At 40.9% G+C, this 27,982-nt stretch overlaps 1 protein-coding gene across 1 annotated transcript; it reads right to left on the bottom strand.

Annotated features, from left to right (window-relative positions):
- Position 1: 1 nt before the first annotated feature.
- On the bottom strand, positions 2 to 25,877 carry GLE1 (GLE1 RNA export mediator). Its single transcript, XM_048822967.2, has 16 exons — positions 25,730 to 25,877; positions 22,381 to 22,611; positions 20,542 to 20,667; positions 20,071 to 20,219; positions 18,628 to 18,688; positions 15,840 to 16,094; positions 14,459 to 14,687; positions 13,714 to 13,832; positions 12,328 to 12,397; positions 11,108 to 11,250; positions 9,932 to 10,122; positions 8,307 to 8,436; positions 7,744 to 7,848; positions 6,166 to 6,248; positions 5,921 to 5,984; positions 2 to 3,584 (listed from the first exon to the last, which is right to left on the bottom strand). Exons 1-16 carry the CDS (start codon positions 25,826 to 25,828, stop codon positions 3,516 to 3,518), a joined length of 2,124 nt encoding a protein of 707 aa, XP_048678924.1. The 5' UTR covers positions 25,829 to 25,877; the 3' UTR covers positions 2 to 3,515.
- Between the last annotated feature and the right edge of the window lie 2,105 nt (positions 25,878 to 27,982).

Below are 27,982 nucleotides of genomic sequence, written 5' to 3'. Positions count from 1 at the left end.
GTTGTGGTTTTGTTCTTTATTAAAAAACACACAAATATACATTCTCTTTCAGCTCCTGTGCAAGCTGTTAAAGCAATTAAATAGAATAAAAATCATCTTCCACAGACATTGCAACAGAACCTGTAGGACTGCAACAGGACCATTATCTCTAATGAAGTACATGAGTCACATCAATCACATCAATTTAAATTGGATCAGGTCGTTAATGTACAACAATTTTTCATGTCAGATGTTCCCATTTACACTGTATTTGAAATGAATGTGACGCATACATACTGGAAACAAATCCTTTAAGTGCATTTGAGATTATATAAATACATTCTATTCTACGCTGCATTGAGAAGTTCTCTAAATACCCCAGTAAGGCAAGATGGCCATCACTCAAATCGACAGAAATGGAAAAAAACAGTTGCAACAAAAAATGAGACTTCAGTTACATTAGACACCACTAGATACAATTATGAACTACCCCTGGAAAGGTGGTATGTGTTACATTTTGGTTATGCGAATACATTAAGTGGAAGCATTTTAAAAAATAAATTTATTGCTCTATTTAAATATAGTTTCAAAACATCATGGCAATCCATTGCAACAGTCTTTCATGAGTAAGGCAGAGAAACTCAACATCCTTACGGTATTTATAAAAACATACACCTTCATTAATATCCCCTAAATAACTAAAATATACAAAGCTTCCTGCCTTGCATATTGTCATAAAACATGATCCACACACATTTTAGAACTTAAACAAAATCTATAATATTTAACCAAAATATCCAATATGACCACAACAGTAAGCATTAGATATTCAAGATGTAATTAAATACATTTTAGTTTGTTCATTATAGGAATGGTTGCTACACTAAACATAGGCACAGTGAGAAATTTTATGAGGCACTAATAGGACTTGAATACCTAACTGTCCTTTGCGCTTCTGACGATCTCCCCTTGTATCCTTTCAATAGCATTCTAGAACAGCTATCAGTATTACCAACTCTAAGCAGTCAGACTTTAAAAAAAAAAAATTAAAAAACATTTTCCTTCTTGTATCGGGGACAGTGTTTTTACATGTGCTTCCCGGGAAAGTTTAACATACAAAATTTAAGCTATAGAGATACATATTAAAAACACTGTAGCATAAGCTTTATCAGTAGATGACTTCATCATAGATACTCAAAATCTTGTGATAATATTGCTTAAATAGTGTTTGTGGCAGTGTTTTGTGAAACACTTTGCCTCAGTGGTCATTTCTCAAATACATACAATCATGTTCTTGTCCGAGTTTTTACTTATTTTCATTTAATTTCCTCTCTCTCAAAACTTGCTCTTCACTAAAGACTAAAAACATTTTTGGAGGTCTCAGTGACAAAAAAATGCCAATAAAACATGAAAATGCTATTAATTTTGCTAGAACAATCTCTACCTGAACTATTTCTGAATTAAAGGGTCTTCATCAAATATACAAAAGGAGAGGGAGAAAGAGAGGAGAGGTCTAGTTGATTCTAGGATACTACTTCAGCCAGAGCCCAGATCAACAGCAAGCAAGTGGCTACCATCGGATGGCTGTTAAATGGACTACAAAAAAAATGAGTGTCCAGCCCAGTTCCCAGCGATTAGGTATCCAACTCACTTTAGCTGTCAGCTCTCACTACAAGGCTGCCAGACCTCAGCAAAGAGGTCAAAGATTGAATAAGTATGCAAACTGAATTACCCCCTCAATATTAGATGTGACCCCTCCAGGCCGAAGTTAAGCACATGAGCAGGGCAGTGACGGAAGGTGGAGGAAGATTCTGGATTAAAAACTAAAATTCTATACTATGTGCAATGATAGTAGAATCATCTCCACAATGCCCCCTTCCCTCCTCCCACCCCACATTTGTGAATAAGCCACCCTCTGGGTTAGAAATGTAAATTTTCATATTAAATCTCTCTTCCTGCCAAGACTGTCAATTAGCTATCCAGTTGCAATATGGGCACCTGTCCACTAGAAATGGGAGAAATATTAACATGTAGCACATAACTGCTACCTCTTCAATGGCCTCTCAGGCAGAGTGCACTCCACTGTCAAAAATCACCTCCCAATCTGACCTTCCATAACATATTGGTACAGACACCCATTAAGGATTCCCAGAAACTTACTTGGCACCATTGCAGGCACCCAGAGAGAAGTAAACTGCATCAGCTTTAGGTTAAAAAGAGTCTTAAATTTAACATTTTTTTCAAATAAGATTCTAGAATGAACCATTCTTAGAATAATTCAACATTACACTATCATAGTACAAAACTATTACAGTACTTTATACACTAACTGCAGTAAAACTCATACAATCCATGTCTGATCAAGCTATAAAGGCTTTTTTCGACACAGGTCAATACCACAGTTCAGTTCTTCTTTAGACAAGCCAAGGGGACTAACTTCTAATTTCTACATTTCTAATTTCTTCATGTGATAGCACAATATCAGTACTGAAGAAGACACAAAGCTGTTAAGTGCCCTTCCACCTGCTGTTTTTTTGTTGTTTTTTTTGGTCAGACCAATTCTAAACTACATTTCATATGGTGGATCATGGATCCTTCTAGTTTCATGAACCTCACAGTAAAGATATTACACACATGCAAAGCCTTTTAAAAAAAATCCAAAAAACAGATAGCAGTGAGCTGTTCTTCAGCAGCCATCATATTGCTTATGTAGCTGTAAAAATCAAGTCTAACCCTGGTAAATAAGGAATGCTGTGTCATTAGGAAAAATCAGAATTTCTAAGTTAAAATGAAAGAGCTGTTGATTTTAAGGCCTTCCCTGGGGAAAAATGAAGAAATCAATGCTGTCTCCACGACCAAAATGACATTTGACCAACATCAAATCAGCCTCGTTAACACAACCACCACTTTTGCTGCTTTGGACTTTTAGGCAGCCAGATATAAAATGAATTTTCCTTTGGGCTCCAATGCTGTTAACAATGAAACAACTTTAAAATGCCTAGACACAGAAAATGCAAAAATAAAGTTTTACAGGATTTTATATTTAGACCTTAATGTGACTAAAGTACTGAGGTATTTCTATTTGCAGTTTCATGTAAAACTATCACAGATTGATCAATTCAGAGCAAAATTCCCACCTGAAAGTCATTGCTTACTGTAAGTAAACTCTAAAGTGTAGTGGGGCATTTAGACTAGTTTATGCACTTGACACATTCACTGTTCAAGATGTGAAGGAGCCTCTTATATTCCATAACACACACACAATAGGTCCGTAAAGCTAATGAAATGCAAACAGAATGGCTTAAATTATTTGCAAAATAAGTTAGATGAGAAAAGTTACTGAAGCTCCAAATTCTGTTTAGCATAAAATAGGATCAAAGATGGGTAAAATGTTTCAGTTGAAAATATCCACAACATCCATGGAAATACAAATGTAAGATTTACATTTCTATGTATTCTTGTCCCTCAATGTAACAAGAAGGTAGGTGAGGAAATTCTTTGAACTACTGTGAAGATGAAAATGGGAAGGAACCGACTTATGACCTCCAGAAGGAAGAAGGCAGATACCCCTTTGGTAAAGGAATTTCCTTCCGCTGCAAACATTTCTAGGAAAACAAAACAAAACAAAAACAGTCAATTTAGAACCAATGCAAGCAATTCCAAACCTCCAAAAGAGATTGGCTACATTATGGAAATATCTGCACCCAATAGGACTCAAGTTATGTAAGAAACTCTTCCACTGAAAAAGCCTGCTATAAAAGCAAGAAAAAGGTCCATCTAGCCCAGTATCCTGTCTTCTGACAGTGGCCAATGCCAGGTGCCCCAGAGGGACCAAACAGGTAATCATCAAGTGATCCATTCCCTGTCCCTCATCCCCAGCTTCTGGCAAACAGAGGCTAGGGACACCATCCCTGCCCACCCTAGCTAATAGCCATTGATGGACCTATCCTCCATGAATTTATCTAGTTTTTTTTTTAACCCTGTTACAGTCTTGGCCTTCACAACATCCTCTGGCAAAGAGTTCCACAGGTTGACTGTGCGGTGTGTGAAGAAATACTTCCTTTTGTTTGTTTTAAGCCTGCTGCCTATTAATTTCATTTGGTGATCCCAAGTTCTTGTGTTATGAGAAGGAGTAAACAACACTCCCCTATTTACTTTCTCCATATCAGACATGATTTTATAGACCTCTATCATATCCCCCCTTAGTCATCTCTTTTCCAAACTGAAAAGTCCCAGTCTTAATCTCTCCTCGTACAGAAGCCATTCCATACCCCTAATCATTTTTGTTGCCCTTTTCTGAACCTTTTTCCAATTTCAATATATCTATTTTGAGATGGGGCGACCACATCTGCACGCACTATTCAAGATGTGGGTGTACATTGGATTTATAGAGAGGCAATATGATATTTTCTGCCTTATTATCTATCCCTTTCTTAATGATTCCCAACATTCTGCTTGCTTTTTTGACTGCCACTGCACACTGAGTGGATGTTTTCAGAGAACTATCCACAATGACTCCAAGATCTTTCTTGAGTGGTAACCATTAATTTAGACCCCATCATTTTATATGTATAGTTGGGATTGTTTTCCAATGCGCCTTACTTTGCATTTCTCAACATTGAATTTCATCTGCCATTTTGTTGCCCAGTCACCCAGTTTTGAGAGATCCTTTTGTAGCTCTTCCCAGTTTGCCTGGTCTTAACTATCTTGAGTAGTTTTGTATCATCTGCAAATTTTGCCACCTCACTGTTTACCCCTTTTTCCAGATAATTTATGAATACATTGAATAGGACTGGTCCCAGTACAGACTCCTGGGGGACACCATTATTTACCTCTCTCCATTCTGAAAACTGACCACTTATTCCTACCCTTTGTTTCCTATCTTTTAACCAGTTACCAATCCATGAGAGGACCTTTCCTCTTATCCCATGACAGCTTACTTTGCTTAAGAGCCTTTGGTGAGGGACCTTGTCAAAGGCTTTCTGAAAATCTAAGTACACTTTATCCACTGGATCCCCTTGTCTACATGCTTGTTGATCTCCTCAAAGAATTCTAGTAGATTGGTGAGGCATGATTTCCCTTTACTAAAACCATGTTGACTTTTCCTCAACAAATTATGTTCATCTATATGTCTGACAATATTGTTCTTTATTATAGTTTCAACCAGTTTGCTCGGTACCGAAGTCAGGCTTACAGGCCTGTAATTGCCAGGATTACCTCTGGAGCCCTTTTTAAAAACTGGCATCACATAGCTATCCTCTAGTCATCTGGTACAGAAGCAGATTTAAATGCTAGGTTACAGACTACAGTTAGTAGTTCTGCAATTTCACATTTGAGTTCCTTTAGAACTCTTGGGTGAATACCATCTGGTCCCGGTGACTTATTACAGTTTAGTTTATCAATTTGTTCCAAAACCTCCTCTAATGACACCTGGGACAGTTCCTCAGATTTGTCACCTAAAAAGAATGGCTTGGTTTGGGAATCTCCTTCACATCCTCAGCTGTGAAGACCGATACAAAGAATTCATTTCGTTTCTCTGCAATGGCCTTTTTGTCCTTGGGTGCTCCTTTGTTTTTAAGTAAGAAAATCACAAACTCCTGTGTCTCCTAGCTTCATATTTATTAAAACTAATCAATATTTGCAAGACACTTTCAAAATAAAGTGTATTTTACACCTTTGCAAAATATTTCTTCAAAAGGATACCTATGATGGGGGACAGAGGGGCAGTTGAGAAGGGAGAGGTTTCGGAGTCATAATCATCAAGAAGACTGAACAGACTCAGTAACAAAGAAGCCATATAAGAATGGAGAATGCATCAAAAAGTCATAATCATGGACCTTTTGGGAATCAGAAGGTAGCATGGGATTTGCTGACTGAACAATACATCTTTAAGAAAAGGGAAAAAATAGAGACTTTCAAGAATTTAAAGAGAATGCTTTACCTCCAAAAATTGCTTAAGCCGCATTAAAGAGCCCATCTGCCCAGAGATGGTGATTGCTTCAATCCTGCAGGGAGATCAACAAGAGTGAGCTCCAAAACACAAACAGAAAAACAGCCTTGTGTTATTTACATGGGGGAGAGCTTGAGAACACTAATGAACATAGAGCTAAGAGGAAATGCTCCTAATTCTGAAAAAAAACTGACAGAAGTTTCTTTGTATAAGGTTTATATATATAGGTGTCATACCTATGAAAATAGTCTTCTCTGATAAGTAGCAGCATCTTCCAGAACTGGACCTGGTAGTGTTTCATGAGCGCATTGCCACACACCTGGCACACAAAACCATAAAGGTAACAGAGATCAGAATTCAGAACTGGGCCTTGTAATTGAGAGAGAACTCTTACAAATTTGTACAATACAAATGCCTCAAGAACTCAGGCAGTATAGTTTGAACTCTGCTGGCCATCTGCATCTTGAATCACACTCCAGAAATTCATCTGGATTGCCACAGAACAAGAGAAGACTCCAAATCCATTAGAACCCAGAAAAGAAACATCTGGATTTCTACAAAGTCAGGGAATGAAGCGCCCATCACTAGTGACAATTTCTGCAAGCATTTACCCCAATTTCTGCAACCATTTGCCCCAATTTGCAGAGTTCTGGTTTTCTATTATATTTGATCATATTCCTGTATTTTAATGCCATATATTCCAAGTTAAAGAAGCTCAGCACGTTCTCTTTCCCACCCCAACATCATCATCAACACCACCTTGTTTCCTCATCATTCACCCATGCACAGTCCATGGCGCCACCTTTGAGATCTCCTTCCTGTTCAACAATATCTCCCCAAAATAATTCTCTTCCTTAACCATTTTGCCAGTCTATTCTCTGGTCATGTCCCCCTTTGACTATTATAGCAGTTTCTTTTCAACTCTCCCCATGGAGCCCATTCAAAATGGATCTATCAAAACCACCCTTTTTTTTCCCCACTCTGACAATACCTCCCTGCTGTCACTGTCTTGCATCTCTCTGGTAGCTACCACCTACTTCTGCATAAAGTTCTCTGCTCCACTTTCAAGGCTCTACAGACTTCTGCCCTTATCTATACCTGTCATTTTCTACAGAACTCCTCCTCTTGCTGTCTATGTTCCATCCATGCTTCTTTACTAGCCTCCACTTGGTCTTCATCCATTACCAGCTTGGTGCCTTATTTACGTACCTTTGTATCTTAGGATCAGTCTCCCAATTAATGCACACCAAGCTCTCTCCCTTTCTTGCTGTAAAAGCCCACCTGTTCTGTGAAGCAATCTAGTTAGGATGGCCATATGGCATAAAACGTTCTGCACTGTATTGTACCAGCCAGTGCCAGTACTAGTGAGTCTGGGCTTGCCAAGTATATGAAGAATAAAAATAAGGAATTAAAAATATTGATGAGCTTAATGTGAACTGCCTCAGCTGCTGAGGGACCAAGTGTAATAAAAAGCCAAACACTGCACTGTGGGAGTCCAGCTTTTTAAACAGATAAAACTGAAATCATATCACTGAGGGAATTAAAGGAATCTTTAGAGCAAGGGTCTCTGAAAATATACATAAGCCTCCTTTCAAAAGCGTGGGGAGGGGTAGAAGAGGGGTGAAACTCAGGCCATTTATAAAAAAACTGTCATGGCTACAGCCAGCAGCATCTGAACGTATTATATAGTAATGTCACCACTGCGTCTTATGGCACCTCACTGATGGGAGGACCTAGGGCCAGACTTTTAGGCTAGTTCCTCATCCCACTTATTTATTTTGCTAGTGAGGCTCATGCCAGGTAACATCACTTACCTCTAAGAAATCAAAGAGAAGTGTAGCTGTCACATCAGAGAGAGGCTCCATGTTCAACATTTGAGCCAGCCAGCGCCATCCATGGCCCAGCCCATGAGGGTGAGTCTAAAGGAACAAGAAAGCAACTCATTATATGTTTGATAATCTTGCAAAATATTGCCACCAAAAACATTACCAGATTTTTCTCCAGTTCCACTTGCTCTCCAAGGGACAGTTATTTTGGGACAATACTTTGTGCATTTTCAGAATATTTTCTGATAGAGACGCTTATAAACATGCAGACAAACCCTTACTTTGTATTTTTAAAGGAATTTTTAAGAACAATTTCAAAACATACTATTTAAAACATAATTCGTCAAAAGCTGGAACTGTTTTAAATTAGTCAATTAAAAAAATTCAAGTTGACAGTCCCTTTAAACACAGTTTGTCTCTATTCACAATGACTAGTTTAAACTTAAGTCTGGATCAGTTTTAAACCACATTTTAAATCAGTTTAGTCAATGCTGTTCCTATCCCAAGAATTAGTGTTGTAATATAACATTTTTAAAGCACCATTTACATACCACTTGTTTGTTTCCATAAGGCCACCGTAGTTGAATGATAGCCGCATAAAGACGGATCATTCCAGACATCCGTTTAAGGAAATTATCCTGCTGTTCTACCTTGGAATCCTTAACTTGGTAACCAAGTATCCTGTATATTGGAAGAAAGACACTCTAATATTAATATACCAAACCAGGTTCACTGGTTTCCCAAAGTGACCCCAATTCTCAGCCTTCTTTAACAACTCTCAAATTTAACATCAGAATATGCTAGAGCTGTGCAAGAATTCACATGAAGGCTACTTATTAAACACTGAGCTCAGTAGTCCAGTGTCTTAAACATACTGAATATTATGGACAACACTTTTTAAAAGGCCACGATTAGGGAAAACATCGATAAACATATATCCCTTCACCAGCAAAAAATAAATAAAAAGTTGGATAAGCAACTACGCTAAAAGTCTGGCCCTAAGTCCGCTCATCAGTAAGGTGCTACAAGATACACTGGTGACACCTGAAAGTTTGAACAGCATGAAGGGGCAAACGAATGCTTAGCTGGCACATAAATACCTTGCAAGGCCGGTTACAACAGTGCCATGTGAATGCTTATCATCACTTTCAGACACACTATAAGTGAGAAGCAGTCAGCATTATCTCCCGTAAATGTAAACCAACTTGTTGGTCTTAGCAATTGGCTGAACAAGAAGTAGGACTGAGTGGACTTGTACACTCTGAAGTTTTACATTGTTTTGTTTTTGAGTGCAGTTATATAACAAAAAAAAAATCTACATTTGTAAATTGCACTTTCACAACAAAGAAATTGCTCTACAGTATTTGTATGAGGTAAACTGAAAAATACTATTTCTTTTGTTTATGTTTACAGTGCAAATATTTAAAATAAAAAATATGCACTTGATTTCATTTACAACACAGAATACAATATATATGAAAATGTAGAAAAACATTCACAATATTTAATAAATTTCAATTGGTATTCTATTGTTTAACAGAATGATTAAAACTGTGATTAATTGTGATTAATTTTTTGAGTTAAACACGTGAGTTAACTGCAATTAATCAAAAGCCCTAAAAAATACTCTCTCTTTTTTACAGTGCAAATACTTGTAATAAAAAATATAAAGTGATCACTATATGCTTTATATTCTGTGTTGAAATTGAAATCAATGTTTAAAAATATAGAAAACATCCAAAAATATTTAAATAAATGGTATTCTATTAACAGTGCGATTAAGATTGTGATTAATAGTGATTTTTTTAATCGTGTGATTAATCAGGATTATTTTTTTAAATTGTTTGACAGCCCTAGTTGAAACACTATTTTTGGGGGGTGGAGGTATTTTAGCGGCCATAGCATCCACTTAACAGCAGACAAACCAGTGACACTGCTTCTAGACATGCTTGGCCTGATCTCAGATTTCCAAGTAATGGCAAACATCAGTGTAAAGCAATAAGGTTCTATTCTGTACTGGATACTTCAAAACTAGATCAGTAAATTATCCTTTGAGGAAGTGGAGGGGCAAATGAGGGTTAATGTAAGAAAACATGTATTTCTTCAATTTCCCTACCAGCTGCTACTCTCAGCCCTTACAGAGCTCCAAAGAAGAGAAGTTATATGGAGAAGTTACCTCTGATACTCTTCTATGGGAGTCCCCTCCTTGAACGCAGGATAAAATGGTACAGAGTAGGGGCATTTTTTGTGCAGGTGAGCTAAAATGAGGTCTCCCACCCTGGGGTGTAATTCCCAGATTCCTGAAGCCACCACAGCAATTGGGAAAGCTGCCTCGTGGTGAGAAGCCACTTCCTCCTCTCCTTGTTTCTGAAAACATTAAAGATACACACACACCCCTTTCAAGTTAATGCTCAGCAAAGACAACATTTTAATTTATTTGTTAGTTTACATATATCCTTTACTGAAGGCTCCTAATGCTTCTATATATTCCATGAGCACGCAGCTACCCAATATGGGAGGACAATACAATCTACATGTCCTTGCCAGAGGCCCATAAACCCTTCTTCTCAGGATAAAGAAAATGAGTAAGTGATTAGAGGCACTATTTACAAAAGCCTGTAGTTAAGGTTACACAAGTATTTTCATTCTAAAAGGACCATTTTCATATGCTTATAATTTAACCAAGTTTTACCTTTTGAGCTAGAATTCTGCACATTTGTGGTCAGCACAAAAGCAAGGGTTATTGATTGATTTAAATCTTCAGCAAATGCAGCTAAAGCCATTTGAGAATGGAGAGTAGAAAAAAAACAACACTCCCTATAAAAAAAAAAGGGGCAGCATAATTTGAACAGCTATAGCCCCTCAAAGGGAAGTGTTGGAAACTTGGCAGGGACATAGCCCCTAGATTGCGGATGTGTGTTTCAGTGGCCCAGTGAATTCTTGTTTCAAATTTTGCCAAGTTACAAGGTTTTCAATAGTGTATTTTGAGCATGTGCACAGGTTTGTGCTACATGATATGCTAAATATCACCCTACATTCCACTGGTACTACACATGCCTCTGGTTTTTTTGTTTTGTTTTTTAAAAGTGTGTAGGGAGTAAGTTGAGGAGTCAACGGGGCCTTGCCTCCTTCCATAAGACATGAGCAGGTGCATAAAGAAAAAAGCAAAGCTCCTCTTTTTCCTGGGCCAAAAAATATAACCCCATTTTTTCTAATAGCGTGAGCATAGCCTGGCAGGTGATAAGTTCCGAAGACTTTTGTTTTCAATAGTTAAAGAGACAGGTCAGCATCCCAGAGAATCTCCAGAAGCTATGGCTACCCTCACCACCCCAATAAGACAAGGTGTCCTCACCACAAATTTCTCCGCCAGTTTGTAATAAACAAAATCCAGACCCTGTGGATGTTGAGTCACCGACACAGTTCGCCCTCCAGACTGAACAGACTTTCCAGAGAGAAGGTTATTGATTTTGTCAAATATCTCTCTTAGCTGAGAGCCTGTGAATATATCATCAATAGTGCACGGAGAGTCAGAATATTAGGAAGTTGCCAACAAGCAAGCCTCAACCAAACCACATCAGCCTCAGTAAAGCTAGCACCAGATTCTGAAGGGAGGGGGTAAGAGCCCTGTTAAATATTTCTAAGAGCTTGGCTACACTTGCAAGTTAGAGCGCATTGAAGCCATCCTGGGCGCCCTAGCTCACTACCCATCCACACTAGCAAGGCACGTAGAGCGCTCTGACTCCACAGCTGGAGCGCTCCTGGTGCTCCACCTCAGCGAGAAGATGAACGCTTGCTGCGTCTTCGCTGAAATGCCTGGGCGTCAGCGTGAATGCGGTGTTGCATTACTGCGCTCTGATCAGCCTCCAGAAACGTCCCATAATCCCCTTAAGTCAAGTGGCCACTCTTGTCATTGTTTTTGAATCGCTGCAGGAATGCAGATATGCCCTTTGAAAGCTCCGTTTCTGACAGCCAGCTGCTTATCTGCTCCAAGACAAAGTAACCATCAGTGTGGAATGCTGTGTGAGATATCTGAACTTACAAGACAGCATGCTGACATGCTCTCAGCCCCCAAAAACCCACTCTCTCTCTCCCCCCACATACACACAACACACTCCCTGTTACACTCTACACCTGCCCCCCTGCATTTGAAAAGCCCCTTGCAGTCACTTGCATGCTGGGATAGCTGCCCATAATGCACCGCTCCCAATGCCGCTGCAAGTGCTGCAAATGTGGCCACGCCAGTGTGCTTGAAGCTGTCAGTGTGGACAGACTGCAGCGCTTTCCCTACTGCGCTCTCCGAAGGCTGGTTTCAAAACGCTCTACATCTGCAAGTGTAGCTATGCCCTAAATCTGCTCACTAGAACTGAAATGTGCTAAAAATCAATAAGATCCCTCCCAGCTGAGGAAAATACCCTCCCAACTGCAACTTCAAATAACAAAGATCGGGACTCCATCCACATTAGCTCTCCAATGTAATACCAATGCAGAGATACAGGGCAGGCTTGATGTTCCCCTCAGATATTTAAAGGTTAACAGCATCTCAGCTGGGATTGTTCTCAGCATTTTCCTGACCTGCTATGGATGAAATCTGGCTCACAGGAATGCTGGCTGCTTTCTGGAGATCCATTCTGATATTCTTCACCTGTTGAAGATTGTAAAAAGCTGTTAAAATCACTTCAGACAAGAGACCTGATCAAGCCCAAAGAGGCATATCACCACAGGGAAGACACTTCTCATGAGTGGCCCAATTCTACAAGGATGCAGTCAGCACTAACTCCAACTGATTTTAATAGGAGTTAAAAGCACTCTCACACAAAGGAGGCATTCAGGTCCTTGCAGGATTGGGCTGAAAACGCTGATCAAGTTCGAGCACAGGAACATACAACACAAGATGAACGGTACATTGAACAGCTTCAGACTAATAAATGAAGAATTCATTTTGAGACAGCAATGTGCCAGCCTCCTTGAAGATAAAAGGAAGATCTGTAATTGGGACTTGATGACACTTCATTCTGCCACAGTCATTGCTGTGCGCATCTTGAAAAGCCTGAGCATGAAATATCTGATTTTCCAAGATACATACAAGTGTGTGTATGTGATGCATTGGGAGGGCAGGAACAAGTCTATAGTATCTAGGTTTCGTTCTGCTACAGTATTTTTTAATTGGAAATTGAGCAGGTGCTCAGCCCTTAAGACAGCCAGAAACTTTTCCTGCAGTATTTAAAAAAACAAAACAAACAAACAAAAAAACCAGTACTATAACTGAGAAGTGTTAATAAAAAATAAATTCCCGTGAAAGCACAGTAGCTGCTGCTTAACATTTTACTGTCTCAAGGTTTCAACTTCATTGAAACCTAAAAGCTTCATTGAATCAATGTGATTTGTCAATACTCCTCCCACACCTGACATTACTATAATCCATTTGAGAATATCGCTTGCTGTGGAAATTTACAATTTACATATGTGATGTGAGAGGCACAAGTTGAATTAAAAAAAAAAAAAAAACCAACCATTTTCTCACCAGGAATGAGAGAAGAGATGCAGAAACAGGATTGTTTAAAGGAATGTTTTTCAAAGTCTTTTGTGGCATTAGCTACTGTTTAAGGACTTCCTGGCAGCCCCAACTCCAAGTTATTCACTTTTTTGGGTTTAAGCCAGATCACAATATACACAGGACAAAAATCTGCTCTACGGCAGACTTTCAAAATTTTTTACGCACCCTCTTAAAGAAAGGGATTTTTTTGACAGGTGAATAAAGCATTTATTCATCATAATCTTGGAAAAAGGTGGATGAGTAGGTTTTGCAGGTGGGCTTCTAAGTTTTCAGGGCCATTCTGAAGGCTGCTTTACATCCCACTCAACATAAGTATTAGACAATAAACAAGTAGAAAGACAGGGGAGGGAGGGAGAGAGTTTTCCTAACAATATTTATAATTTGGATTCGTAGAGTAGCCATACCTGATTGTCTTTGCAGTCAGTCAATCCACTAAAGGAAGCAACACACTGGTCAGAGGCATCCTGCAATTGCTGATACCACTGCATTGTGCTCTCCTCTGCCTTAACCTGAAGTCCTAATACTAGACAAGAAAAGCAGTCACATGAAAATACACTATTACCACAACGAAGACATCAGAAATCCTAATGTTCCACAAAAATTATCAAGACTCAGAAGTTCTGAGCAGCTGCTGTTCTTCCCCAACCAAATTTAGAAAATCAATTATACCTGACTAAGGCTTTGCAAATTGTACAAAAGTCCACCCTTTGAAGACTGATCACTCCTGTGCCTGGATTTTTTGAACTTCAGTTACAGACAAACAGTAAGCCATTCTAGATGCACGTGGTAGCAGGGGTGAGGAATTAGAAATGGCTCCCTTTAATAATCCATGCATGTAACCTAACACACATCATCCCACCAGGTTCTCCCCTACTCTATTAATGGTCTGTGTCCCTCCTGTCCCAGCATGATGTGTATTATCCAAGAATGACTGTTTTTGCTTCAATTAACATAACCAGTTTATGAAACATCAATTTCAGTGTCAATGAAGCTTTCTGCCAGCAATCCCATACCCACATTAGTTCTGTTTGTCCTGAAGCCTACCCACGGTGATGCTCCGGCAGCCTGTGCATTTCTGAACCAGTGTTTAGCGTGGCAGTCCAATGGAGCTCAGTAAAGTAAGGTAGGTCTCACTGGAGCTGGACCTACCTTCCTTCTGCTCTTTCCCCCGTGGATGTTGTGCAGGGACTGGAGTCTGGGCCTTCAGCTGCTCTTGTTTCTGTAACTCCTTCTGCCTCTCTCTTTCCTCGTCTTCATCCCGCTTCCTTTTCTCTTCCAAAGCTGTGGCAATTTCTTGTTGCATGCTAGATATTAACCCTCGCATTTCCTGCAGTGCTCGCTCAGTGTTGGCTACATCTACCTGAGTAGGGAAACCTCTCTACCAGGAAACAAGGAAAAGGCAAATTAAAAGTTCCCCCTACCAAAAGGCCAATTGAGGGCAGGCTGCCCCCAGAACAGCACCTAGATACTTTGTGTAGAAGCTGTGAACCTAATGCACATGCTGTCTACTATCCTCAATGTGCAATGGCAGCACCATTCTACTGGAAAGCCCAGACTGCCTCCTCCAGAACCAGTAATTAATTCACACCACCAGTCAAGAGAAGCAAATTCGTGGCCTTTAGTCATTTCCTGGTACACAACAGACAAGGCAGAATTTCTGCCTCCTATGCCTGTGTAAACCAATTACTGAAGACTTCTACTTACTCTTTTACAGTCAAGCTCTAGATACAGAAAGGGATCCACTGCAATGTAGCAAAATAAAATAAAAAAAATAAAATACCATCTTACTTATTATAACTACGGAAAAATAACCACCTTTGCAAACCCGACAGACACAGAGACTAGTGATGGGGCCAGACAAGACTCTCAATACATTAGTTCCATTAACAGGGTTGGGTAAAACAAAAAGGGATCATGCTAGAGAAGCAAGTCCATGTAGCCTGAATATCCATTTCCCTTTAACTCCACTGGGAAGAGGGTTATTTTAAATGCCAGCTAAAGCTGAAGTTCCAAGACATTTATGATAGACTGGAACTGAGAACTAACCCAGCCCATGCCAAATTTTAGAAGTGTGTCATTGGTTCACTCTGTCTCCCACCTTTCATATAGAGAAGAGTAGTTTTGTGAGAAAGCCTAGATGCTATAGGAAAGCTTGTGAATGCTAGAACCTACTGAACACTGTGCATCATTGAATCTCAAACAATTGTTTGACCAGCCACTCCAGTTCTAGCATGGTCTCAGAAAAGAGAGATATCTAACGTTAACATTTTACAGTATATTTAACATCAAGTGTCTCTTCTCCAGTAAAAATCCCCATAAGTTATATAAGACTTTTTCAAGGAAGCATTTAAAGTGCATTGAGAAAAAGATTCCCTTTCTTTCAAGATTAACCAGTGCACAAGAACTGCATCTACAAGCTCTTCTGTGGCAACATAAGATCTCAAAGCACCTCTCAACTAGCTGACTTAGTGTCTCCCTTCAAGGAATAAGAAGCTAACTTAAAAGAAAAGGAAATCTAGAACCTCATTACCTCACTAGTGGTGCGAATGAGCCCAGACACTAGCCCACAGATCTGGTTGCCACGGTTACTGAACCCTGAGAGATCTATCCGTGGCAAGTCTTTATGTCTGTAGTTGGGGTCAATCTGCTGGTTAAGCTGCAGCACCTCTTCCTGGATAGAATAGAGGCGGCGTAGCCTTTCCTGGCCTTCTTCCTTGCGCAGACGCTCCAACTCCTCCTGACGCTGCCTCTCCTGTTCTGCTTCACGAAGTTTCAGGTTTAAAATCTGGAGAGGAGGAGGGAGTGACAGTGTAAAGATAAGCTACATAAATAAAGCTTTTCTCACAACACTACCTATACAGTCCCTGCATGCTACCCACAAGCAAGGATGCTCAGGAAAATCTGATTAAAAACTATGTTCCAGTCACTCCTCTTGCTGGCCCTGGTTTAAATCCCCACTGCAAAAATTCTACAAAGCCTTTAACAGCATGAGCCACACTACAGCATACTGGTGCTGTTACCACAGGACTCAACGTTCTGGAGGCAGCAACAGTCTCAGGGCGAGTTTGAAGAATTTAGTCCAAATATACTCCCCGTCTAGAGAGAAAGATTTTAGCAACATCCAAAGGAAGGACAAATCCTGCCTGTTCATAATATACATTGACTGCTGCCGAGCAATGCAGGTTGGGACACGGCAGTTCCAACTGGTATCTCAGACTGTTTGGCCAACAAAGGGACCAGCAGCACACACAAAAAGCAAAAGCATATTCAAGTTCCTGATCATCACCCTGGAGTTTCACAAATCAAACTGCAGGTAAAGTTATCGGTACTGCAGCTGGGTAGGAAATGGTTTTCCTGTCCTGAAGGGAGGGGGAAAAAAAGATTTAAAAAGTTTTTCCTTTCCACATCAGGATGAAACAGAGACCTTCCAAATATTTTTGTAGAAAATCGGAGAGACCCACCCCAGAATAGCCAATAGCTCAGTGGTTAGGTCTCCCACATCCCAAGAGAGTTCCCTAACTACCAGGCTCTTTGCTATTGCGGAGTGGGTCTGTCTCAACCTCTCCTGTTGGAGCTGTTCCACTTCGTATAAAATATTCATTGGGGGTGGGGGGAGAGAGAGAGAGACAGACAGACACTGGCTGAGACACTCTATAACCTGGTGGTTAGATCGCTGACCTGCAATGTGGGGGAGACAGGGACTTGAATCTGTGAACCCCTAACCACCGGGCTAGCAAGTCAGACAGCTTTCCCTATGCCTCTCTCCAATCTCAGCCTCAAAAGTCTTCCTGATGAAAGTTTCACTGAACTTTCCTGAGAAAAGTCTCAGTTCTGACAAATCAGCATTTTCCAACAAAAAATGTTTTACTGAAAAATTCCCCACCAGCTCTGTGGCTGTTTTGGAGCATTGGTCTGAAATCAAGAAGATTAATCTGAGTAAGGACAAGTGTAAAGTATTTCACTTAGGAAGGAAAAATCAAATGCACAACTACAAATTGGGTAATAATTAGCTAGGCAGTAGTACTGCAGAAGAGCATCTGGAAGTTACAGTGGATCACAAATTGAATATGAGTTAACAATGTGATGCAGTTGTGAAAAAGGCTAATATAATTCTGGGGTGTATTAACAGAAGCCTCATATGTAAGACACAAGAGGTAACTGTCCTGCTGTACACTGGTGAGGTGTCAGCTGGAGTGCTGTGTCCAGTTCTGAGCACCGCACTTTAAGGAATACATGGACAAACTGAAGAGAGTCCAAAGGAGAGCAACAAAAATGCAAAAAGGTTTACAAAATCTGACCTGTGAGGAAAGGTTAAAGAAACCTGGTCATATTTAGTCCTGAGAAAAGAAGGCCGAGAGGAGACCTGATAAGTCTTCAAATATATTAAGGACTGTTATAAAGAGGATGGTGATCAATAGTTCTTCATCTCCACTGAAGGTAGGACAAGTAGTAATGGGGTTAATCTCTAGCAAGGAAGATGTAGATTATATATTAAGAAATTGTTTCTAAGTACAAGGATAGTTTAAGTACTGGAATAGGCTTCAAAGGGAGGTTGTAGAATCCTCATCATTGGAGGTTTTTAAGAACCTGTCAGGGAACTGTCTTAGGTATACTTGGTCTTTCCTCATTGCAAGATGATTTATCAAGGTCCCTTCTACCCCTACATTTCTATGATTTTAGAACAAGAACACATACTGCTTAATATTATTTATTTTACTTTAAATGGTTTTAATGGATTATAGTAAATTTAAGACATAAAATAGGAGTAATTTCAATTTTAAATCTATTGATTTTTAAAAAGAGAAATGTATTTAATTTAAATATAATCCATTTTAAAAATAATCTGATCAGGACACACAAGAATAGTACACGTCTCTGTTTATACATTGAACTAAAAGGTTTACTACCACAGAACAAAAGTGAAGGGTGGACAACATCCTGACAAGTTGGGTTACAATGCCTCAATGGCTATGGACATTGTCCTGAATAGTTATATATTAAGGGCTAAAGCCCTGGTCCATCTGAGGTCAGTAGCAAACTACCTTTCATTTTAACTATGATTCAGCAACAAGTGAAATGTAACTGCTTCTATTCCTGCAATGTAGCAGAATGTCCTAAATGATGAACATTTCACTGGAATATCTGCATTCTCATGGGGATGTAGCAAGTATGTGGGGCAGCACTGCAATGTACATTTTCACTCTACATATGTGTTATGCTATGCATCACTAAAGCAGTTAAATCTGTGCAAGTCCTAGCTTCCAAACACAGGCCAACCACCCTTTCTTGTAATAGCACTACCCTTTCTAAGTTCAGACCTTTGCTCTGTGTCGATGTTCCTCTTTCAACTTCTCCTGCTGACCCTGGGCCTCCCTAGAGCTGAAATACAAGCAGAAGAAAATGAGGGATTGTTCTGTTCTTCAAAGGACTTCGAAGGATTCCCCACCCTCTTCCCCCAAGACATGCTCCGGATGAAGTACAGTCTATGGACACACCAGAGAAGCTATTTTTAAATTGGTTTAAAGGAGAACTCCATCAGATGCAATCTCTCTTCATCCACTTACTGAAAGCTGGAATCACCTGAAAAACACCCTGAAAGATAAATACCAGTAGGACAGTAAATGCAAAGATGCTGCATATGAGATTTTCAAGCATAAATCACAGAAGTGTTAACCCCAGAGTCCTGACAAAATTCCAAAAGGTGAATTACACTCTCCATTCTTGATCAATTAATACAACAGCCTTCACTTCCTGTCCTGAACTACTGCTGTGTACTGTTAAATAAATGTCTTTTAACACCTCCAAGTTCCTATTTAGTTTACATAGGGTCCCGTGGAAAAAAATAGTATGTGAATCTGTAATTAAAGACTATCACAACACATTTCCACAAGAAGCCCAAATTAAGGATTTTTGAACTTTTGAGTGCTTTACTTTGCAACCTTAATCATGTGTGTGTGAGTGAGAGAGAGAGAAATTTCCTAGGTTTTAAAAAACAGCAAACTGAAAAAACAAATGTCATCACATGTAGATCATCAGCAGGGCTGGAACCTTCAGATCCACTGCAGTGACCTCTTCCACTTGATCTTACAGAGTAACTGATAGTGAATAACTATCTACTATTGCTATGTGAACCAGCACTGGAGTGAGATGAGACATTTTGCCAGCATATTTCATAGATATTTGCTGATGGCAGAGAAACAGTGAGATTCAGGAATCTTGAGTTCCATTCAGGGTGGATTGAAATCTTCAGCACAAGGCAGACCCCTGGTATGGAAAACTTCAGGCTAAACAGCTAAAGCTTTGCAAAGTTAAAGCAACTGAAAACAGGATCTTAGAATGGGAAGTGTTGGGCAGCCTTAATAATAGGTAGTGCTACCAGCTCAGCCTCCAATAGAGAATACTTGTATCAACAGATAGTGAGTCAACTTTATACTTTAATACCCATGTGTAAGGCAGCAAGTGACTTCCATGTACTTAAATTCTAAACCATAACGTTACATTAAATTTTCTTTACTTGTAAAACCCATGTGCATGTTTGTTTGAGCATATGATCACGAAGGATAGTTTCTTGATGTATGATATTCAACAAGACATATAAAAACATCTATTAGGTACCAATTCATTCACAAATCTCAACAGAAAGTAGCTTTTTTTTTTTTAATAGGTTTACAGATCTAAGAATCAAAACTCTATTTAGTCAGTCTCCAACAACACCAGTTAGTTGCTGCATTTCTAAGGTCACATAAGAGAACTACCCTTACCTCTTCTCCATCACTTCCTGCAGGTCCTGGTATTCCTGATGCTGTTTTAATTCCTTCAGCTCATCAAAGCGCTTCAGCTGCTCACTCGCCATATCAGAAACCGCTCTCACCATCTGTTCTTGCTGCTCCTGCCTCTGCCTGAGCCCCTCCTGCGGATTTCAAGGAGAAAGGAAGAGCCTTTCACATACACTATGCATTTTGAACACAGCCCTGTGACTTCTAATGAAGGGAGTAGGCTCTGGAGGGCCAGATTTCACATAAACATCCCCACCAGAGACTTTGTCAGAGATAGGAACTGTGCTACAGTAATCACTGGGATCTGCATACAAGGTAATGCAAGCAAAGCAGCACAAACTAGGCCAAGATAACCATATTTTAATTTAGGGGTTATCTGCTTATCCCCATTAGTTTTGGTGGAACATCATCACATTTGGCTACGTAGTACCCCAGTGATTCAGCATGCCTTGTTACCTTTCCTTTCAACCTATGGACCTCCTTGTACATCCATATGCAGCCTTCCACCTCTGTAACTTTAGATGGTAGAACAAGAAGATTGTCTTTGTGGTCTGTCTCCAGCAGACTAAGATCTTCATTGCCCTGTATGGACAGCAGGACAAACCAAGTCAGTGACAGATTAGATCAGTAAGTTATGCAGGAAACTAGATAAACTGACAATCTTTCTCTAGAAAATAGCATGCACCATAAGAGACAAAGGAGTCAAAGCAGACTACTGCCTATCTAGCGAAGGTTCTTATACAGCTCCCATCTCCACAGTATTTGAGTGCCTGACTATCTAATGTATTTATCCTCACAATACCCTGTGAGGTAGGGAAATATTATCCCCATTTTGCAGGTGGGGAACTGAGGCACGGAGAGACTAAGTGACTTGCTTAAGGTTACATAAGAAGTCTGTGGCAGAACAGGGAATTGTATCCAGGTCATTAAGTCCCCTGTCTCTCTTGTATTTTACCTTTAGATAAAGGAAAGTGACTGATGGATCTCCAAACTATTCATTATTTGATAACTTTCATCAAGGAAACTAAATAGCACAAGTTTAATCTTGCCTCACACAATCTCTCCAAAACCTCTTGCCCTCTTCATTGCACAACCTGAGAAAGTCAACATTCTTTTTGAGGGAAGGAGACCAAAACTGAATGCAATATTCAAGTCAAAGACATATTGGTTTTAAAATGCCAACTATCACGCTTTTAGCAATTAATGACTGCTATCCATTAAGTACAAAACAGTGAACTGTCCATAATAAGATCTGCCCTGTGTCTTCCCCCCACCCCCAAGTCTCTAAATTAGCTAGCATCTTGCAAAATGCATGCAAAACTCAAATTCATTCCCTAGATGTGAATTACTTTGCAGATATCTGGGTTAAGTGGCAGCTGATATTTTAGATGCCTGAATACCAAGCCTGAAATGCTCTAAAAAGATGTAGATCATGTTGCTATGTTGGTTAAAGGTTTGCAAATCTATCACGTTTTCTTGAGTTATAAATATTTAGCTATTAAACAGGACTCCACACCAGGCCCCAAAGAACCACACTTATAGCCTTCTTGTACCTAGAGAAATAGTCACTTACACTCATGCTGCTTTCTAACACTAAGTAATTTTTAAATCATGGTAGAACTTCACCAGATGCTCAGATCCATGTGGCATTACTCAAGATGGCTTCCTTAGCAAGTTCTTTCATAATTCTACAGGAGGCCAAGCTGCTGCAAAAAAATCTCCTAACTCAATTTAACTGAAAGTACTTTATTCACTTTCTGTTTCTCCACCCCATTCTACATCCAGTCTTCAAAACTTAGCTGCTAATTGTCCTATTTCCTCTCCACTCTACCTTGTAACAGGGGCCTAACAGCTGTAAGTAACTTGGAAGGACTTTGGAGAGCAAGCAGGAGAAAGCACAAGATGCACTCATTCATTTTCATTAAAAGCCTAGATTTACACCCCACAGTCATCCTTCCTCCATATTATTAGATCTCACAGTGACAGCCTGGAGAACTAATGTTTTTATACTGCCAAATTGAGTTTGCATCTGGCCCAGTAGGAGACATTATTGAAGAAAGATGTCACTCACCCTTCCAACTCACTATTTCCAGTTAACCTATCCAAAAAGCTGAGTACATTCACTGTTAGAACAAATTAACACATTAGTACTAGTAGACCATTGGATCATCCTTGATCAGGCAGATTAAGGCTAAAGACCACCATGCTCTTTCCCTAGCTGCTTATAATTCTGCTTATAATTTCCCTAGCTGCTTATAATAGTTAACTAATAAGGGTTATTAGTTAACTAGCTACCTTTGATTCACTGGGTGCTGCAGATGAAAGTGGTGAGAAGCCCAGCTCGCTGGCAGAAGAAGTGGTCTTTGCAAGGGAGGGCGGCTGGTCATCTGTATGGGGAATGGATTCATTGGGTGTTGAACTTCGGGAGAGAGGTGTTTCCTGTAGAGATTGGGAGATCACTCGATCCAGCACCCAGCCAGAGTAGGATGACAACTTGGGAGGGGACCGGCATCCTTCCAAAATATCCTAGAGAGAGAGAGAGAGAGAATTTCTTCTATGAGCATGTAAACTCTATACCAGAAACCTACTGACTGCTATACTTACCTACATGCCTCCAGCTTTCATCCAGACCACATCACACGATCCATCGTCTACAGCCAAGCTCGAAGATAAAACTGCATTTGTTCTTAAAACTACAATACCCAACTGGTGATGTGAAGAAACAGATTGACAGAGCCAGAAGGATACCCAGAAGTCACCTACTATAAGACAGGCCCAACAAAGGAAGTAACACCACTAGCCATCACCTACAGCCCCCAACTAAAACCTCTCCAGCGCATCATCAAGGATCTACAACCTATCCTGAAGGACGATCCCTCACTCTCACAGACCTTGGGAGACAGGCCAGTCCTCACTTACAGACAGCCCCCCAACCTGAAGCAAATACTCACCAGCAACTATACACCACACAACAAAAACACTAACCCAGGAACCAAACCCTGCAACAAATCCTGGTGCCAACTCTGTCCACATATCTATTCAAGGGACACTATCATAGGACCTAACCACATCAGCCACACCATCAGGGACTTGTTCACCTGCACATCTACCAATGTGATATATGCCATCATGTGCCAGCAATGCTCCTCTGCCATGTACATTGGCCAGACCAGACAGTTTCTATGCAACAGAATAAACGGACACAAATCTGACATCAGGTATTATAACATTCAAAAACCAGTAGGAGAATACTTCAATCTCCCTGATCACTCAACAACAGACTTTAAAAGTGGCAATTCTTCAACAACAAAAAAAAATTCAAAAACAGACTCCAAAGAGAAACTACAGAACTAGAAATAATTTGCAAACTGGACACCATCAAATTAGGCCTGAATAAAGACTGGGAGTGGATAGGTCATTACAAAAACTAATTTCCCCATACTGTTACTCACACCTTCTTGTCAACTGTTTGAAATGGGCCACCCTCATTACCACTACAAAAGTGATTTTTCCTCCCTTGGTATTCTACAGTTGAGAATAGCCTACTTCCACTTTAATTGAATGGTCTCATTAGCACTGACCCCCCCAGACACACACTTGGTAAGGCAACTCCCATCTTTTCATGTACTGTGTGTATATATCTGCTACTGTATTTTCCACTCCATGCATCTGATGAAGTCGCTTTTAGCCCATGAAAGCTTATGCCCAAATAAATTTGTTAGTCTCTAAGATGCCACAAGGACTCCTTGTTGTTTTTGCTGATACAGACTAACACAGCTACCGCTCTAAAACACAACAGTTTAACTTTAAGAAAAAAAGCTGATCTTGAAAAAGCTCTGATCAGGTCTCATTCACAAGGCTTCATTGTGCAGATACCAATATTACATGATATTACTGTGTCAGCCCCAATACACCATTTGTCTTCTCCTCCTACACACTTCTCCGCACTCATTTCCTTGCTGCCCCCTATGCATGGAACACCCTTCTTGAGCTGGTCCACACAGCCACTTAATCTCTCCTCACTTAAATCACTCCACAGGGTCCACTTCTTCGATATTATGCCTACAAGAAGCCAGCTAAGTGTATGTCTAAACTAGAAATGCTGCAGCTGCACCATGATAACGTAGAGAGACTACAGCGACAGAAGGCATTATCCTGTTACTGTAGTTAATCCACCTCTCTGAGAGGGCAGTAGCTAGGTCAATGGAAGACTTTGTCCGTTGATCTAGCAGTGTCTACACTGGGGCTTAGGTCAGTTAACTACATTTGTCAGGGGTGTGAATTTTTCATACCCTTGGTCGACATAGCTAGGATGACTTAAGTTTTAGGTATAGACTGGGCCTTAGTCATCTACTTATTTATTTAACTTATCCCAGGAGTAACTACTCATGTATTAGAGGCCAGGGATCAAATGGTAGGAAGGAGAGACATAAGGTGGAACTGAAACTGGGTATTGTTGTTGGGGATCAAAAAGACGACGAATCGGAGGGGAGAATGCAACATGTTTAATTTGTCATCAGTCAACATTGCTCTAATCGTCTTGCTTGTCTGTTGTATTCTGTTTACCAGCCTCATCTTTGTCTTTTTTATATTGCAACATCTTATAGGGCAGACACTGTATTTTTCTCAGTCTGGAAAACACCTAGCATAGTCAACACGTCATTACAATTTAATTAATCTACAGATAGATTTGGGAACAGTTATGGAAAGCGCCAAAGAAAGGTCTTGACGAAACGTAGTTCAAAAGGAAGTTTTATACACAAGGAGTAGTAACGTCCTAAGGGCCAAATGTACTGGCCACATATACTCAACCAAATCAAAAGCCCCACAAACTAGGATCACCAGCCAGTAGGTCCATTCTTGCATACCAACAAGGGATCTACTCACCAGGCAGAAAATTAAAAATAGATCTGTCTGTAGCTGCCAGATACGCAGCAACACCACTTAAGAAAGAAGGGAACTCTGTCGTCAACCCAAGTCTGAGAAGTTTTATTGAATATTGAACAGAGTGAAAAATCTCTCAAGAAGCCCAGCTCACTGGAAACAAACTTTGCACTACAGAGATCACCACCAATGATCTGAGATTAACTAATACACTGGGTGGGAGGGAGGCAGAAGTCAGCTATTTCATTAATTGCTTTAAAAATGAAGCCAAGCGTAAAGCTATAATACTTGGGGGTTTTGAGGCAACAATAAGAACTAAGTAGTAGCCTGAAGGGCCAGAAGTTTTCAGAGTGAGATCTTTATATAAGCCACCAACTATAAAATACTGCAAACAGGATTTCAGACAGCACCAGTCAGGACACATGCACGAAGTAGTGGCTCATAAAACCTCTGTTTACATCAGTGGGTCTTAGTCTGTGAGTTGCCAAACACTTTTGATAAGTGACCTAACAAGAATGGGTAAGAAGCCAAACAAGTCAGTCAAACTGATCACCAGAGCAGGGCTGGCAGGAAGCGGGTCCAGCACCCCCACCCCCTGCATGTGAGGGGGGAGTCCCCGAGCAGGGCCGGGCGGGGGTGGGTCCAGCCCAGCCCCTTGTGTGTGGGGGGGGGTCCCCGAGCAGAGCTGGGCGGGGGCGGGTCCAGTCCCCCCCCATATGTGGGGTAGGGTCCCCGCAGCGCTCCCCCACTCCGCACTCACCTCACCCCGCAGCAGCCAGTCCTGGGAGTAGCTCAGCTGCCCCTTGCTGGAACCCTTGAGCGCCTCCAGGGTCTCCCAGCGATACCGCTCCGACGGCATCTCGACCCAGCCGCGGGATCGCCGCCGGCCAGCTCCACCCCCGCCAACCGTCACGCATGACGAGGACACAAATGATCTTTGACCCCCTCACACTCCTTCCGTTTCCGGGCACCCTGGGCTCTCCTCCTGCAGTGGGTGAGGAAACTGCAGAGGCGCCTGAGGGGCCCCACAGCGCCCCCTAAGGGCGAGCACGGAACTCTGCAGTCCTCAATGGGCCGCCTGGTGCAGTTCTGCCTGTTAAGCCCCCATTCGCAGCCCGAAGCGTGCTCCCGCTGCTAGGGGCTGCCCCCAGGGGAAACAACTGCTGTCTACGCCTGGTGAAATCCTGGCTCCAGGCAAAACTCCAAACGGTTTAAGTGGCGCTCGGCTTTCTTCCTGGAGTGACCAGCAGAAGCGACCCCCAGTCGAGTCCAGTCCAGTTCCCCTGGCCCTGGCCGAGTATGAAGGCAAGAGCCCCTGCCCAGGCACAGAAAGCCTCCAATCCATTATAGTCCTCTGGGGATAGGCCCACCTTTTCATTACAAACACCCAGGTTTGTTTTATTGCATTGATTACCTGGTCAAACGTGGGAGGCAACTCCTCCAGTGTGGCTCCATACAGACACCGTCCTGGAGGAGGAGAACAACAGTTACAGCACATTTGTCAGGACTGGCTTGTGATTCATATTATTCCCATGTACAAGTCTCCGTTTTTCCCAAAATCAATATTGGCCCCAGTCTGTTTGCTGAAGGTTTCTCACAACACACAAAAATACTTCAAACAGAAAAATGTTCACTATTTAGGACTAGAGCTGCCCCAGCACAGAGGTCTGCTCATGTGGATCCAGTTGCAAAAGCCAGCCCTTAGTTTATAACTCTTAAGAGCTAGGAAATTACACATAGCAGACTTGGCCCAGAAGTGCCTGAGCTGAGTTTTTTTCTGTTAATTTTATGACAGGTTAGAATCTACATAACCTTTCTTACATTTATTTCTCTCTATGCGTAAGGTAAGAGAAGAGTATCTCTCCTTAAGGGATCAGATTTCAGAGTAACAGCCATGTTAGTCTGTATTCGCAAAAAGAAAAGGAGTACTTGGGGCACCTTAGAGACTAACCAATTTATTTGAGCATGAGCTTCTGTGAGCTACAGCTCACTTCATTGGATGCATACTGTGGAAACTGCAGAAGACATTATATACACAGACACCATGAAACAATACCTCCTCCCACCCCACTCTCCTGCTGGTAATAGCTTAAGGGATAACTCCCTCAGAGAGTGATGCCACTATTGCTCCAGGAAAAAAGATCCCTGAGGCAAAAGATGACCCATTTGGTATCGCGTATTTAACCGCCTCCTGCTGGGATTGCACTGTATAATTTCACCTTTGGTAAATTAGGAACAAAGGTCGTTCTGTGGCAGGTTGACTCAAAGTTTGCCATGGCATCCATTTAAAAAAGGTGATGTGTGCAGCAACCACCAGCCTACCAAAACCGCCCATTCAGTAACTGTTTTCAGTAGAACTCAAAACAGCCATTTCAGGCCAGATTTTCAAGTTAAACCTAATCTCTGTTGAATATCTGTCCTTAAATATCAAAATGGGAGCTGCTGGGTGCGAACCTCTTGAAAAATTGCCCTCTAGCTGGACATTGCAGATCAAATGTCACTAAAGGAATCTTACAGAGTATGGTGAAAGATGTAGATTAGTGAGGGCATCCGAGTTCTCTCTCTGGCTCTGGCACAAGTTTCACAAGTGACCTTGGACTAATAATTTCATTGCTCTGTGCCTCAGTTTCTTTATCTGTAAAATGAAGATAATACCAACTGGAGGAAGAAGGCTAATGCCATGCTGAATGTTTACATTGCTTCAAAACTCTGCTGCACACTTTTAAGTGCCTTCCTCTCCCATGTATTGCATAATGACCAAGGTTTATGTCTGGAGCATCTGGTATACTTCTAGGAGGAGGATATTAAGATAGATAGAGCAAAGGAATTGTCATGTTTCATATTAGTGTACTAGCCCTTGTCCCATTCCTGCAGCAGCTTTGTGCCTTGAACTGCACTGAGACCATAGGAGGTCCATGCATAAAATGGATGGAGCATTAGGCTCCTTACCAAGGAGTACACACAAAATAAAAGCAAGAAAGAGAGGGATGCCTACATGATGAAATCTAAGGAG

This window comes from Caretta caretta, chromosome 16 (assembly GCF_965140235.1).
Source record: "Caretta caretta isolate rCarCar2 chromosome 16, rCarCar1.hap1, whole genome shotgun sequence".
NCBI classification, from domain to species: domain Eukaryota; kingdom Metazoa; phylum Chordata; order Testudines; family Cheloniidae; genus Caretta; species Caretta caretta.
Note: the sequence above shows the minus strand (reverse complement) of the source record. Positions and strands in the feature narration are given on the sequence as shown.